We start from the raw sequence: 16,797 nt of genomic DNA, 5'->3' as shown, positions 1-16,797 counted from the left end.
ATCCGTTTTGCATTCAACGTCCATTTCGTTTTTCTATCTACACTGATCCTTTTAATTTACAAATGTTGCGTAAGTGATCCCCTGGCTAACTATTGATGATAAAATTCGTTAATTCTTGACACGTGCATTAAAAACTCGTTAATTTTTGACATGTGCATTTCATGTGAGGGTAAAAATAGACTTTATGGCCTTCATCTACATCTTAAAAATACTCTTCTTCCTCTTCTACTCAAACACCTACAGATAACCTTACGTAAACCTAATTACTTACTCTTTTTTATATAATGTTTTTGCAGATTAAAAAAAAAACTGATCAAGGTTCAGCTCAAGGTTCACAGGTTCACATACACTTAACTAAGTTTCCTTACGTTTTCATGAAAATATTAGTTATACCTTTTTTTTTAAAGCAAGTAAATTTCATTAATAACTACTGAATTATTTACATGTTTGTATCCTTCCGAAGAGAACCACTAATTAACATAACAACGTAATTACAAAATCGAATTAGCCTATGCCATCCCTATTTTTTGGCATGACATAGAACCCCGGATTAACTAACCATTGACTCCACTCTAGATTACTTTATTAACATAAAGTTTTAGAATCGCTAGTATTTATTTTTAAAAAAAATAATAATATAAATAATAGATATAAGTATCAACTAGTATCTTTTTGGTATAACACATAACTACATAGCCACATAGGTAACAATTAATTTATATCCATTTTTTATTACGGTGCAAATCATATTTCGTTATATTGCGTGTTATTTTTGAGTAATACACTTAAAAAATTAATGAATTAAAAACAAATAAATTTATCTCACCTATAATTCGCGGACGATACAATTTTCTTAGGTGAATAGCATAGTCTTAACTTTTGTAATCTTATGACAACTCTCAAATGTGTTGACAACATCTCGGGTCTTAAGATCAACTTTCATGAAAGTCAACTTTATGGTTTGGGTGTTACAATGGATGAGGTTACATGCATGGCTTCTCGTGTTAATTGTAAAGTGGATAAATTCCCGTTTACTTACCTCGGGCTCCCGGTTGGTAAAAATATGAATAGAGAGCAAAGTTGGAATCCGGTGATCGATAAGTTCAACACAAAACTTGCGAATTGGAAAGCTAGAACGGTATCGTATGGTGGAAGGCTTACGCTCGTGAAATCGGTTCTTAGTAGTTTAGCGCTATTATTTCTCGCTTTTTCGTGCCCCGTTGAGTGTCATTAAAAAATTAGAGAGCATTAGGAGGAACTTTGGGGGGGGGGGATCGGGGGAGAGCACAAAATTAACGTGGGTCAAATGGGATGATACTCTCTTACCATATGACGAGGGGGGGTTTAAACATCGGATCTCTTAGGGGGAGAAATCTTGCACTCTTGTGTAAATGGTTTTGGAGGGCCAAAATCGAACCAAACTCGCTATGGGTTTCGATTATCAAAAGAATTTATGGTACTAACGGGTTACTTCCTCCTACGGGCCTTAATGGACCGTTAGGGGCAAGTAGCGTTTGGTTCAACATTTTACGTGCAGGTCACATGATCGAGAAGTTGAACATAAGCTTTGCAAGTTCATTTTCTATAGTGATTGGGAATGGAGCTGACACCGAATTTTGGCATGAGTCATGGCTTGGTACACTTCCTCTCAAGCAGCAATTCAAAAGATTGTAACTCCTGGATGCATAACCGAATGCAAAAGTGCAAAACAGGGTCGAATAGGAGGACCGTGGACCATTGATGACTTGGAACTGGAGACGACAGCCATATGGTCGAGCAGAAACTGATTTTGATAACCTAATGCCACTACTTAATGCATTCGTGAAACAGGATAAGACCGAGGGATTCGTGGTTTTGGAACCTAGCCGGGAACAGGATGTTTTCAACTAAGAAATTGGCTACTCTTGTGGATGAAAAAACTATCGGCAACACACTTCATGTTCGTGATGAGTTTCCAAAAAATAATTTGGTTCCGATCAAGGTCTCAATCTTCATATGGAGGGTATTAAAAAGGCGGATACCGGTTCGTACCGAACTTAACAAAAGAGGTATTGACTTGGATTCTGTACTATGTCCTTTATGTGATGATGAAGTGGAGACAATTGATCATTCGCTCACTTTTTGTCGGCAAGCAATGGAAATTTGGAATCGAGCTATTTATAAATGGTGGGGTTTGGGTACTTTTACAAACCGAAGTACAAATGAAGCTCTTCGCGGTACTTGTAATCGTCCCTTAAACCCTTTATGGTCGAGTATTTGGCAAGCTATCGAATAGACGTGTGCTTACTTGCTATGGAAGAATCGCAATCAAAAGGTGTTCTCTAATTCGAGTTGGAATGGACCTACGGCTTGATGGAAATACAACTTAAATCCTTTGAGTGAATTTCGAGTCGGATTAAGAATAAAAATATAGATTGGCTAGGTTGGATCTCGGATTCATGGTCGAGTCTTGTCTAACGGATGTATTATGTAGTTGCTCCCCCCGCAACTTATAGGTTTCACTTTTTAGACGTCTTATCTATTGATTTTGAGTTGATGTAAAGGTTTTTAGCACCCCCCCCCCCCCTCGGGCTCTTCGTTCCTAATATAATTATCTTGCTTTTCGAAAAAAAAAACAAATAAATTTGTAATTTAAGCTGTGTTATAAGATTCAAAACTAACATATCTGAATGTTTTATGAATGGTACTCTGTACTAGATAGTTTCTGTTGGAAATTATTTATGGTACACCCACAAACTCATTGTGTTAGACCCACCATTAGTGAGTTGTAAACTTATTTACTTTGGTAGTACATGGTAATAAGTACCATTTGTAAACTTATTTACTTTGGTACTACATGGTAATAAGTACCATTTACATTTGGTAGTACAACTAAGGTAAATGATAGTACACATTGTAATAAGTACCATTTACATTTGGTAGTACAACTAAGGTAATCTTTCCAATCATATCTCTATAAATAGAGAGTTAGTCTCTTCATGAAAAATACACAAGTGATAGAGAATAATACACACATTAGATAAACAAAATTTATGGTACTTGGCAAATCATTAAAGGAATTAGGTTGTGAAAACCTGAAAGCCTTCCATTCGTGATCGTTTTCCCCGACCGGTGATCTAAACGTCGATCCTACTCGTTTTCGCTGCTCGTATTCGGTATGTCTCGAATTTATATTTATACAACATTGGTATCAGAGCTATGTTGTTTATTTCCCGGTTAAATGCTAATTTTCTTTTTTGTGAATAAGTTGATGTTGCATTAGTTGTAACTAATTATTAAGGAAATTAGCAATATTGATAATTTAATCTTGATCATGATTTGCCCATGTTCTTTCTTTGCTAAACTGTATATTAGCACTCAACTAGTTTGATTGTAAAATCGTTTTGATATGTCATGTACTAGTTTAATTTGCAATACATATTGTTTCTAAACTAAATGGTACTATATCAGTACCTATTTGGTTATTTTTTTAAAAAATGAAAATGGATGGGTTATACACATGTATGGATGTGCTTATATATTGAGATTTATATTTGTTTTCTTTTCGTACATTCTGTATACAAACAATAAAAAAAATGGTGATTATCAGTGCCTACAATCTTTGACCTCAAGGAAATTACTAATAATAATAAAAAAAAATGGTGTACTAAATATGTAGATAAGCTTGTTGTGGCTTTCATTCCTTTCCATGCCCTTTTTTTTTGTACCACTTACATCAAATTTAATTTGAACATGTTATTTGCCGAATAACACTATGTAGAGTAAAATGTTTTTCCAACAATATTGTTTGAAGGTTATATTTCTTTTGTTTAAATTATGTTCCACTAATGTCTATGTAATTAGAAAATGTATGATTTGCATATGGTCCATAACATCGTAAATTTAGTGGATAAAATTCATATATGTTTAAGTAAATATTATGAGTTTATGAATGAAAATGAAAAACGTTTATGTATATTAACTTCCTAATTAATATACCAATCACTTTTTTGTTTTTTTTTTGTAACCAAAATATTAAATACCATTTTATTATTAAATATATCATTTGTTGATAATGGTTAAAAGAACTTAAGAGATTAGCATCTTTTATTTTGAAAGGTATATTTCTAAGTGATATACAAAGTTTTTTTTTTAAGTTTGAAACATGGTACCGAAATGTCGTGCCAATTTGGATTTATAGAAATTTATAATCTTGTATATATTATTGTGTGAATGATAGTTTCGTAATAGGTTTATGGATGATAATTGGTGTGACGACCCGAAAATTTCCGACCAAATTTAAACTTTAATCTTTATATTATTCCGACACGATAAGCAAAGTTTGTTAAGTTAAATCTCAAGAATTTTAAACTGTGTTCATACATTCATTATAACCTCGACCAAATTCCGACAATTCACGAACCGTTATATATAAATAGATATGTATATGTATATATATATTATAACTTGAGAATATTAATAAAGTATTAAACGTATAATACCTTACACGAACGTATTTGTTTCAATATGATTTTCGATGAAATTAAAAAAATATATATTAAATGATTGAATTATCAGAAACATTGAATTATGATTACAAGTCTCTGTTGAGAGGTCCACTATGATTTGAGAAAATCTATTCCTCTTAACGATATTCAGAATAATTTGTAAAGCTATTTATAAATAAAAACAAAAAGTGTCATTTACGAAAGTTAGACAAAAGTTAGTGGAGAATTGGTTTCCATAATATTCTATTAATTTAGTTTCAAAAGTACAAAAAACGTTTTCAGTTTAAAAAGAACTTTATTATTAAAATGTATATATCTTTTATAAATATCTAGAACCACTTTTGACAACTCATTACTTAACCAGTATGATAAAGATAATGATATTTATATTTTATTTTATTAAATATATATAATGATTTAAATTAATATTATATATACTTATACGCGTATTATACGTATATAGTTTTATACTTTTACTATACATTAACTTTACCTTTACTTTACTTTTATTTTACTTTAACTTTAATAATTCATACTTTAATAATTCAATTTAATAATTCATACTTTAATAATTCATACTTTAATAATTCACTTTAATAATTCACTTTAATAATTCATACTTTAATAATTCACTTTAATAATTCATACTTTAATAATTCACTTTAATAATTCAAAAATCTTTTATAAATAGAATTCAATAGGTTTCATTATTTCATAGAAACTTAAAAATATATTTCTCTAAACTCTCTCAATCGAATTACATATATATATTTTCTTTGTATTATTTCAAGATATTATTAGTATACATAAAATATTACGACGGAGTGCTGTCCGAGTGATTTCAAAATAGTTTTTTTGAATGAGTCGAAGCTAAGGAAATTATGGGTTATAGCTATGGAGGTGATGGGTATGGTTCATGGGTATGCTCGTGAGGTCAATCTAGTGTTTATCATCTCCGTTGCATCTACGTACTTTCCTGCAATATTGAATCTCAATATTGATACATTCGTGAATCCGAGTCCAACCTTGCACTTGTTAAAAGACGTTATAAGTATTTTTACTACGAAATACAGTATTGTGAGTTTCATTTGCTCCCTTTTTATATATATTTTTGGGCTGAGAATACATGCGATGATTTATAAATGTTTTACGAAATAGGCACAAGTACTAAAACTAATTCTATGTGGGTTTAAACCAGAAATATACCCTTAGCTTGGTAACATTAAACTACTTGTCTATGTACGGTAGGCGCGAATCCTAAAGATAGATCTATTGGGCCTGACAAACCCCATCCTGACTATGGGATGCTTTAGTACTTCGAGGTTATTTTAAACACACCTGATCTGGTGTACTTCAGAGGGTAAAACATGAACGTTAAGGCTTGTTACCGGGTGCCTACAACTTATAGAATACTTTTATACACTTGCGAGTGTACGGATATTTATAGAAACTGAAATCTTGTGGTCTATTACTATTACGGAAATGATGGATTATGATAAACTAATGAACTCACCAACCTTTTGGTTGACACTTTAAAGCATGTTTATTCTCAGGTATTAAAGAAATCTTCCGCTGTGCATTAGCTCATTTTAAGGATATTACCTGGAGTCATTCATGACATACTTTGAAAGACGTTGCATTCGAGTCGTTGAGTTCATCAAGATTAATATTAAGTCAATTATAGTTGGATGTAATATGAAATGGTATGCATGCCGTCAATTTTTGATGTAAAGAAAGTTTGTCTTTTAAAAACGAATGCAATGTTTGCAAAACGTATCATATAGAGGTCAAATACCTCGCGATGTAATCAACTATTGTGAATCATTTATAATGTATATGAACGGGTCCTTTCAGTTGGTATCAGAGCGGTGGTCTTAGCGAACCAGGTCTGCATTAGTGTGTCTAACTGATAGTCGTTAGGATGCATTAGTGAGTCTGGACTTCGACCGTGTCTGCATGTCAAAAGTTTTGCTCATCATTTTTGTCGGAAATTATCTGCTTATCATTCTTAGTCTAGACACATCTTATTGCATTGATTGCATGAATAGTGTATAGACAAAATTCATATCTTAGCGTATCTGCTAATTCATATCTTAGCGTATCTGTTACTGTAAACTTTGTCTGACATATTCCGTAAATTCCTCCGTAATCTACGAAACCTTTTGCTCTATATAATTAGAATACCACCTGATAGCCGGAAAATCATTTCATATCGAAAAATTCTTTATTCAATCGTACGAAATGGAATTCGTCATTAGTTCAAGTCCCTCGGATTCCGAAATGGAATCCCACTCAAGTTCCGAAAGCAGTGTGACCGGAATGGATCAACCAATTAGTCATCATCTATTCTGGATGAATTGGGGATGGGTTCGTAGCCTCCTTAATCATTGGAGACAAGAAGAAGGTGATCCCTTCCATCCACCACATTGCCCTCTTGGCGAAGAACCTGAAGCACTTACCGGTGAACCTATTTGAAACACCATTTTCTCTCTCATTTTCAGAGTATCTCGTCATGATTATATACTACACTAAATTCTAGATCTTATTTATCCGCTCGTCCGAACCGACAATCACCCCGGTGTAATAGAAGAAGTCAACGAGCTTCGCGCTCGGGTAGTGGCTTTGGAGATTATGGTGCAAAGGTTACAAACACCAGCAGCAGCACCAACAGCATAACCAGTACCACCATCAACAACATCAACAGTACCATTACCACCACCAACAACAACCGCATCGCAAACCTCAACTTCACAATCTGTCCCACGAGCATCGACGTCATACGCCATGTAGATACCAAGGAATACCACAACGATGAAGTATTGATTCATAACTTCACTGGGGAAACATTCTACGGCGATTATGTAATTTCTAAAGTTTAGAAATTATCTATCCTCGCCTTAACCATAAATCAAATGAGTTTAATTTAATATTAACTCATTAAATCAATATTACATCTGAAGAAATATACACATATATATTTACATAAAGACTGTAATAAAATTCTTTTGTACAAAATATTAATTGTGAATTTTTTTTAACGGGTAGGTAATACCCGAGAGATATATAAATTCACAATTAATATGTTACATTCTTCGAATCTGATTCAGTAAATCATCAATTATACTCCCTACTTTCACAATAATATACATTCTTTTATAAAAATCAAAACAACCATACTCATTCAAAATCTAATTACATATTCTGATTTTGAAATCTCAGAATTCGATTCAAGATATAACTGAAATCGTCACTCTTAGATTCCTACATCTTTCAAAACTATACTTTGACTTCAAAACTGTCCTAGAACCTCATTTCTATTCATGGAACTCACAAAAATATTTGTATCATTCAAAATCTTAGAACATCATATGTATATTAACAATTACAATATGTGTTCAAACACTTCGAAATTCCTAAAGACATGCGAGATGATGATCCAACCACATATTACCCACTGTCATGCATCTGAAAAGCTCTCGAAACCAAAGTTATAGTTTAACACGTATCCATGTCAGATCCTTTGATATTTATTACCAAATATAATTTTTCAATCTCTTTCCAAAATAGACAGTTTTGTCACAACTGCGGCAAATCACCTTCATTTGTTTATACGAATAAACCTTATTATAATAATTACCCCTTCATCATTGTTACCGGGGAACCTTTCATATCTCGCCACATTAGCAGTAAACTTATCAATAACTTCATTAACCTTCGACTTAAGCCTCTCCGAAAAGCCACTATACTTATTCATTAAAACCCCATCATGTACTCACCTACATCCTGTAACAATAATTGTCACACCAACTACTGGGAATTAGCAATCAGTATTTTGAATTTCGCTACAATTTTACGTCAAAAGTTATACATATAACGTCTATCTCCTAGACTTACATACTTCGAATGTGAATTTTCTGAAAAACATTCCAAACCATGAACTAGTTCTTCGAAATTGGAAAAATGCTGATGAAGCAGCAAAAACTGTAAACGACTTTAACAGACAAAAGTTTGATGATAAAGAATAGTATGGTGGTAAAGCTGAGAAAAAGAGAAGGTTTGAAACTGGAAAACGGATTGAGCAGACCATGAAGGAGGCTGTGAACAAATCGCAAAGACTAAACCTGCCTTCAAAGGATCCAAATGATTCAGTCTCTACTGAAATCGTTAGCAAACAGCTTACTTCTTATTCTAAACCTTCACAGACAAATCTTCTTCATCATCCATATTATCGTATCTTTTATTATAATATCTTCGATATTCCTGAAGATATTTTCACAACTATTCTTATCTGAAATCTTTTATCTCTTCGCAATATCTGCGTTACAACATAAAAAGAAACTGTGTTAGTTTCTAAATTCTAAAAAAAAAAAAATTGAATTTAAAATAGGAATGTTTTTGAAGTAGTGTTGGGAACTGAAGCATGAGTTAGTATAATATAATGACACTTGATCAACGTGATTATATTACAGTAAGTCATGCTGAGTTTCTAATGGAACGTGATGATTCACAGAACATACCGTCATCATGTACTGTTTACACGACTCTTACATTCTACCCAATTTCCAAACATATTAAGAACATATCATCTTGATAGCTCTATATTTTCGGATATTCTGGTAATTTGCCAAATCAAGATCGTGCCATTATGATTTTCTTCTTGGAACATTAACTATGTTCATCCAAAAATTCATATCTACGAATTCTGGACCATTATCCGCTTGACTTAAGGTCGGAAAGAGAAAATGAAAGCATGAAGCTCCGAAATATAATGGAGTATATAAAGCCCGATAACAACCCCGAAATTACAAACCGTGTATATCAATGCGTATAGCAATATAAAGACACGGGAGAATGAAAAACACAATAACCCCAAGGTAATGGTAGAAGAAAATAACTTCCTCCGGTGGTAGATGAAAAAGAAGAATGACATATATGAAAGTTAAGAGTATATCAAGAATCAGCACTGGATGAAGCATATTGACAAATACTTTAAAATATGAGTTGAGAAGGTGTGAGTTGTAAGAAAACAAATGAGGTGGATTTATAGTGAAATATCCGACAGAGAAATCAAAATGGATTATCGCATTAATTCGAAGAGGATCATAATTTCTTTAATCGCCGAATAATCAAATCCAATATAGATTACAAAGATTTTCTTTTCGGAGATCAATCGTGATGACGTCAAAAGATACGACGAATCACTATTATCTTATTTCATTCATTTACGATAACTTCACTCACACGTTTCGATTAATCGAATTATTTTATCCATTCTTCTTGAACATGATAAAACTCTATAATCGCTATAATAACATTCTCATTGTTAGTCATGACGACCTCTATCAAATTTCGGGGACGAAATTTCTTTAACGGGTAGGTACTGTGACGACCCGAAAATTTCCGACCAAATTTAAACTTTAATCTTTATATTATTCCGACACGATAAGCAAAGTTTGTTAAGTTAAATCTCAAGAATTTTAAACTGTGTTCATACATTCATTATAACCTCGACCAAATTCTGACAATTCACGAACCGTTATATATAAATAGATATGTATATGTATATATATATTATAACTTGAGAATATTAATAAAGTATTAAACGTATAATACCTTACACGAACGTATTTGTTTCAATATGATTTTCGATGAAATTAAAAAAAAATATATTAAATGATTGAATTATCAGAAACATTGAATTATGATTACAAGTCTCTGTTGAGAGGTCCACTATGATTTGAGAAAATCTATTCCTCTTAACGATATTCAGAATAATTTGTAAAGCTATTTATAAATAAAAACAAAAAGTGTCATTTACGAAAGTTAGACAAAAGTTAGTGGAGAATTGGTTTTCATAATATTCTATTAATTTAGTTTCAAAAGTACAAAAAACGTTTTCAGTTTAAAAAGAACTTTATTATTAAAACGTATATATCTTTTATAAATATCTAGAACCACTTTTGACAACTCATTACTTAACCAGTATGATAAAGATAACGATATTTATATTTTATTTTATTAAATATATATAATGATTTAAATTAATATTATATATACTTATACGCGTATTATACGTATATAGTTTTATACTTTTACTATACTTTAACTTTACCTTTACTTTACTTTTATTTTACTTTAACTTTAATAATTCATACTTTAATAATTCAATTTAATAATTCATACTTTAATAATTCACTTTAATAATTCACTTTAATAATTCATACTTTAATAATTCACTTTAATAATTCATACTTTAATAATTCACTTTAATAATTCAAAAATCTTTTATAAATAGAATTCAATAGGTTTCATTATTTCATAGAAACTTAAAAATATATTTCTCTAAACTCTCTCAATCGAATTACATATATATATTTTCTTTGTATTATTTCAAGATATTATTAGTATACATAAAATATTACGACGGAGTGCTATCCGAGTGATTTCAAAATAGTTTTTTTGAATGAGTCGAAGCTAAGGAAATTATGGGTTATAGCTATGGAGGTGATGGGTATGGTTCATGGGTATGCTCGTGAGGTCAATCTAGTGTTTATCATCTCCGTTGCATCTACGTACTTTCCTGCAATATTGAATCTCAATATTGATACGTTCGTGAATCCGAGTCCAACCTTGCACTTGTTAAAAGACGTTATAAGTATTTTTACTACGAAATACAGTATTGTGAGTTTCATTTGCTCCCTTTTTATATATATTTTTGGGCTGAGAATACATGCGCTGATTTATAAATGTTTTACGAAATAGGCACAAGTACTAAAACTAATTCTATGTGGGTTTAAACCAGAAATATACCCTTAGCTTGGTAACATTAAACTACTTGTCTATGTACGGTAGGCGCGAATCCTAAAGATAGATCTATTGGGCCTGACAAACCCCATCCTGACTATGGGATGCTTTAGTACTTCGAGGTTATTTTAAACACACCTGATCTGGTGTACTTCAGAGGGTAAAACATGAACGTTAAGGCTTGTTACCGGGTGCCTACAACTTATAGAATACTTTTATACACTTGCGAGTGTACGGATATTTATAGAAACTGAAATCTTGTGGTCTATTACTATTACAGAAATGATGGATTATGATAAACTAATGAACTCACCAACCTTTTGGTTGACACTTTAAAGCATGTTTATTCTCAGGTATTAAAGAAATCTTCCGCTGTGCATTAGCTCATTTTAAGGATATTACCTGGAGTCATTCATGACATACTTTGAAAGACGTTGCATTCGAGTCGTTGAGTTCATCAAGATTAATATTAAGTCAATTATAGTTGGATGTAATATGAAATGGTATGCATGCCGTCAATTTTTGATGTAAAGAAAGTTTGTCTTTTAAAAACGAATGCAATGTTTGTAAAACGTATCATATAGAGGTCAAATACCTCGCGATGTAATCAACTATTGTGAATCGTTTATAATGTATATGAACGGGTCCTTTCAGTTGGAAACATAGTGACCTTTTTCTCTATACCCTATGATGAACTATTTTTTAATAAAATAATATAGTTGCAAGACGATTGCATATTTGGATGGATATAACTAATCTTGCATATTTGTCTCTAGTATTCGAACTTTTGTGTTCAATCATGGCTTCCGCATCAAAGAACATTGTTGCTGAACTTAACAAGGGTGTTAAGTTGAATGGTGACAACTATGAAATATGGAGCATGAAACTCGAATATGTGTTGGAAGAGCAAGAGGCTCTTGTTGCTCTTACCCAATGAACGGAAGTACCTGAGGTGGGTGATACGGAACAACATAAAAAGGATGCTGAAGTGTAAATCGCTTGGAAACGTAAGAACACCATTGCTCGCATTACGTTGCTGAGCAGCATGGATGATGACATCATGCGTGATTTTTGCAAGTATGAACTAGCAAAAGATATGTGGAAAGCATTGGCTGACAAGTTTGGTGCAACCTCGGTGACCAAACTAAGATCTCTCACTATCAAGTTTGATCAATATAAAAAGAAGTCTGATCATACCATGAAAAAGCATGTCAGACAAATGTCAAACATGATAAGTGAATTGAGAAACGCAGGTCATGTTCTTACTGATGAACAACAGGTTCAAGCTATGATCCGTTCCATGCCTCAAAGTTGGGAGCAAATGAAAATGCATCTCACACATAATGAGAACATCAAGACTTTTGAGGACTGTGCGCGCCATTTAGAGCTAGAAGAAGATCGGATTGAGGCCGGTAAGTCAATCACTGAGGTGAATATGGCAACAAGCTCTAAAAATGCTTTTGGGCATACCCAAAGTTTCATCACCATAAGGGTAAAGAAACTTATAAGTCCAACAAAAGGCCAAACATCAATCATCGTGGCAAGGGAACACGTCCCTCCAAGAAGGTGAACATTGCAAAGGTGAAATGCTACAATTGTGGCAACAAAGGGAATTTTGCTCGTGATTGTCCTGAGCCTAAAAAGGTATATTCTTACGATGCTTATGTTAGCAAACTTTGTGTTGCTAGTTCTGTTTTCTTAACTGAATCTCAACCTTTGTGGATTGTAGACTCAGGAGCAACAGACCATGTAGCTAAGGACAAAGACACTTTTGTAGAATTTCGGCGAGTTTCTTATGGAGCTATGTGGATTTATGTGGGAAACAACTCAATAGTTCCATTTGAAGGGATCGGATCATGCAAGTTAGTCATGCATGAAGGACGAACCCTAATCCTACATGATGTTTTATATGCTCCTCAAATTCGTCGAAATTTGATTTCTGTTTTGGTTTTGTTAAGACTTGGTTTTCATTTGTACTTTCGTGATAATATTGTTGAGTTGTCTTTGAGAACAAACTCTTATGGTTTTGGTTATGTCCTTAACGGTTTTATCGTGATGGATGTTGATTATCTTAATAATAAACCATGTTTTTCCTTAGTTGCATCTTCTAATAAGTTTGATAATGATGTAAACAATTGGCATGCTAGACTTGGTCATATAGGCCAACAAAGAATGAATAGGTTAGCTAGAGATGGTTTACTGGCTAATATTGATAAAGTGGAATTGTCCACTTGTGAGCACTGTCTGGCAGGAAAAACTGCGAGAAAACCATTTGGAAAAGGGACTCGTGCCGATTATCCATTGCAACTAATACATTCGGATATATGTGGTCCTATGAATGTTCGAGCAAGGCATGGAGCGTATTATTTCATCACATTCATTGATGATTATTCTCGATTCGGTTACATCTACTTGATCTCTCACAAATCCGAAGCGTTGGATTGTTTTCAAAGTTATATGAATTTTGTTGAGAATCAATTAGAACGTAAGAATAAAGCATTAAGAACTGATAGAGGACGTGAATACCTATATGATTCGTTCAAATCTCTATGTGATGCTAAAGGGATTCAACGTCAATTAACTACTCCTAGAACTCTGCAACAAAATGGTGTTGCAGAAAGGCGGAATAGAACGCTTCTTGAAATGGTTAGGTCAATGATGGCACAAGCAAATTTACCTATCACCTTTTGGGGAGATGCTTTGTTAACTGCCACATTTGTACTTAATCGTGTGCCTTCAAAATCAGTAACTTCCACACCATATGAGTTATGGACAGGTCGCAAACCTGAGTTGAATATGTTAAGACCTTGGGGTTGTGCAGCGTATACTTTGGATTCCTCACACAAATATGGAAAATTAGGTCCAAGAGGAAAAAAAATATGAAATGTGTTTTCATAAGATACTCTGAACAATCAAAAGGTTATGTATTTTTGGGTGAACACGAAAGTGAGAGCATAACTGAATTTGAATCTCGAGATGTTACATTCTTAGAAAACGAGTTTCCAAAACAAGGGGATCTTGATAAAGATTGGTCTTTATTTGAGACTACAGAATTACCTCATTCGAGTGGGAGAAATTTGAGGAGTGAAGATGAAGAATTTGTTTCTTTGGATATAACCCTCAACCCATTGCGAATGAAGATAATTCTGATCCGAGTGGGAGCAATATAGCAAACCAAGAACATGTTTCCGAAGAATCTCAACCCATTGCTACTGAGCATAATTCTGATTCAAGTGGGAGCAATTTGGTAAACCAAGAATATGTTTCATTGGATAACCAACCACGACGAAGTAGTCGTTAAAGTAAACCTCCACTTTGGTATGAGATCGAAGATGGTTATACTTTTATGGTTCAACTAGAAGAGGATGAACCCAAAAATATAAATGAAGCTCTCACTTGTCCTGCAAAGGATGAATGGTTTAAAGCAATGGAAGAAGAGATGGAGTCAATGAGATCCAACCACGTTTGGGAATTGGTTGAGCTTCCAGAAGGAAGAAAAGCCATTGGGAGTAAGTGGATTCTCAAAATAAAGCGTAAAGCTGATGGTAGTATTGAAAGATACAAAGCTCGACTTGTGGTAAAAGGCTATAATCAACAGGAAGGGATTGACTATGAGGAAACATTTTCACCTGTTGTAAGACTCACATCAATTCGTTTGATTCTAGCAATAGTGGCAAGTATGAACCTTGAATTACATCAAATGGATGTAAAGACTGCTTTTCTCAATGGAAATTTAGATGAAAAAATCTATATGGAACAGCTGACGGGTTTCATTAAAGAAGGCCACGAACATAAGGTTTGTAGATTGCTTAAATCAATATATGGCCTCAAGCAGTCATCAAGACAATGGTATATACATTTTCACAATGTGATCACGTCACATGGCTTCACTGTGGTCAATGAAGATAATTGTGTTTATATCAAAAGGTCTAAAGGAAAACTAGTCATATTGTCATTATATGTTGATGATATATTGATTGCTGGAAATGATAAGGAGTATGTTTTCGAGGTTAAAAGATGGTTATCATCTAACTTTGAAATGAAGGATATGGGTGAAGCTGAATATATCCTTGGAGTTAAGATTTCAAGGGATCGCTCAAGAAAGTTTGATAAGGCTAAAAAGGAACATATATTTCATAGCAAAATCCCCCAAGAAAGATAAGATTTTAGTTGCAATTGTTCCATTTTCAAGTAATATTCGTTTATATTTAATAAGTGCGAAGACAAAAGGCGAAAACGAAGATTTGAAGACAAAAAGGTCCAAAATGCTCAAATGTACAAGATACAATTAAAAAGGTTCAAATTATTGATGAGGAACGTCTAAAAATGACAAAAGTACAAGTTACAAAACGCAAAGTACACGATATAAAATAGTACGCAAGGACGTTCGAAAATCCGGAACCGGGACATGAGTCAACTCTCAACGCTCGACGCAACGGTGTAAAAATTACAAGTCAACTATGCACAAGAATAAAATATAATATTTAAATAATTCATAATAAGAATAATATTAAATAATAAAAAGTTGTTAATTGAGCATAGTTAAGGGGTCATAAGTGAAAATTTCAATTCAAAATTCGTCTATAAAAGAAACGAATTCTGATTGATTTTATCATCCCATTTTTCAATTCATAATTCAATCTATCTTTCTATCTCTCTGTAAACGTATAACATAAATAAATAATTTTAATTTTAATTTTAATTTTAATAATAATAATTTAGTTAAATGTAATGATTATTTACGGGTTTTAAGTCGGAACTCTGTCCGGGTAACGCTAAGCAATTAATCACCACTGTAAGCTATGTCTTCCCTTTTTAATTTAATGTTTAGTAGCTAAGCCGTTATTATGCTTATTTAAAACGAAGTAATCATGATGTTGGGCTAATTACTAAAATTGGGTAATTGGGCTTTGTACCATAATTGGGGTTTGGACAAAAGAACGACAATTGTGGAAATTAGACTATGGGCTATTAATGGGCTTTATATTTGTTTAACTAAATGATAGTTTGTTAATGTTAATATAAAGATTTACAATTGGGCGTCCCTATAAATTACCATATACACTCGATCGGACACGATGGGCGGGGTATTTATATGTACGAATAATCGTTCATCTAACCGGACACGGGAATGGATTCATAGCCACTAGAATAATTAAAACAGGGGTGAAATTATGTACAAGGACACTTGGTATAATTGATAACAAAATATTAAAACCTTGGATTACACTCAGTCGACATCCTGGTGTAATTACTAAACAAAGTATTAAAATCTTGTTACAGTTTAAGTCCCCAATTAGTTGGAATATTTAACTTTGGGTATAAGAATAATTTGACGAGGACACTCGCACTTTATATTTATGACTGATGGACTGTTATGGACAAAAACCAGACGGACATATTAAATAATCCAGGACAAAGGACAATTAACCCATGGGCATAAAATTAAAATCAACACGTCAAACATCATGATTACGGAAGTTTAAATAAGCATGATTCTTTTATT

At 32.9% G+C, this 16,797-nt stretch overlaps 1 protein-coding gene across 1 annotated transcript; it reads left to right on the top strand.

The window, feature by feature from the left end:
• The first annotated feature begins 889 nt into the window (after window positions 1–889).
• On the top strand, window positions 890–1,234 carry LOC139886429 (uncharacterized). The gene has a single exon (XM_071870252.1). It carries the CDS (start codon window positions 890–892, stop codon window positions 1,232–1,234), a length of 345 nt encoding a protein of 114 aa, XP_071726353.1.
• Window positions 1,235–16,797: the final 15,563 nt, after the last annotated feature.

Source organism: Rutidosis leptorrhynchoides, chromosome 1 (assembly GCF_046630445.1).
Source record: "Rutidosis leptorrhynchoides isolate AG116_Rl617_1_P2 chromosome 1, CSIRO_AGI_Rlap_v1, whole genome shotgun sequence".
Lineage (NCBI taxonomy): Eukaryota > Viridiplantae > Streptophyta > Magnoliopsida > Asterales > Asteraceae > Rutidosis > Rutidosis leptorrhynchoides.
Note: the sequence above shows the minus strand (reverse complement) of the source record. Positions and strands in the feature narration are given on the sequence as shown.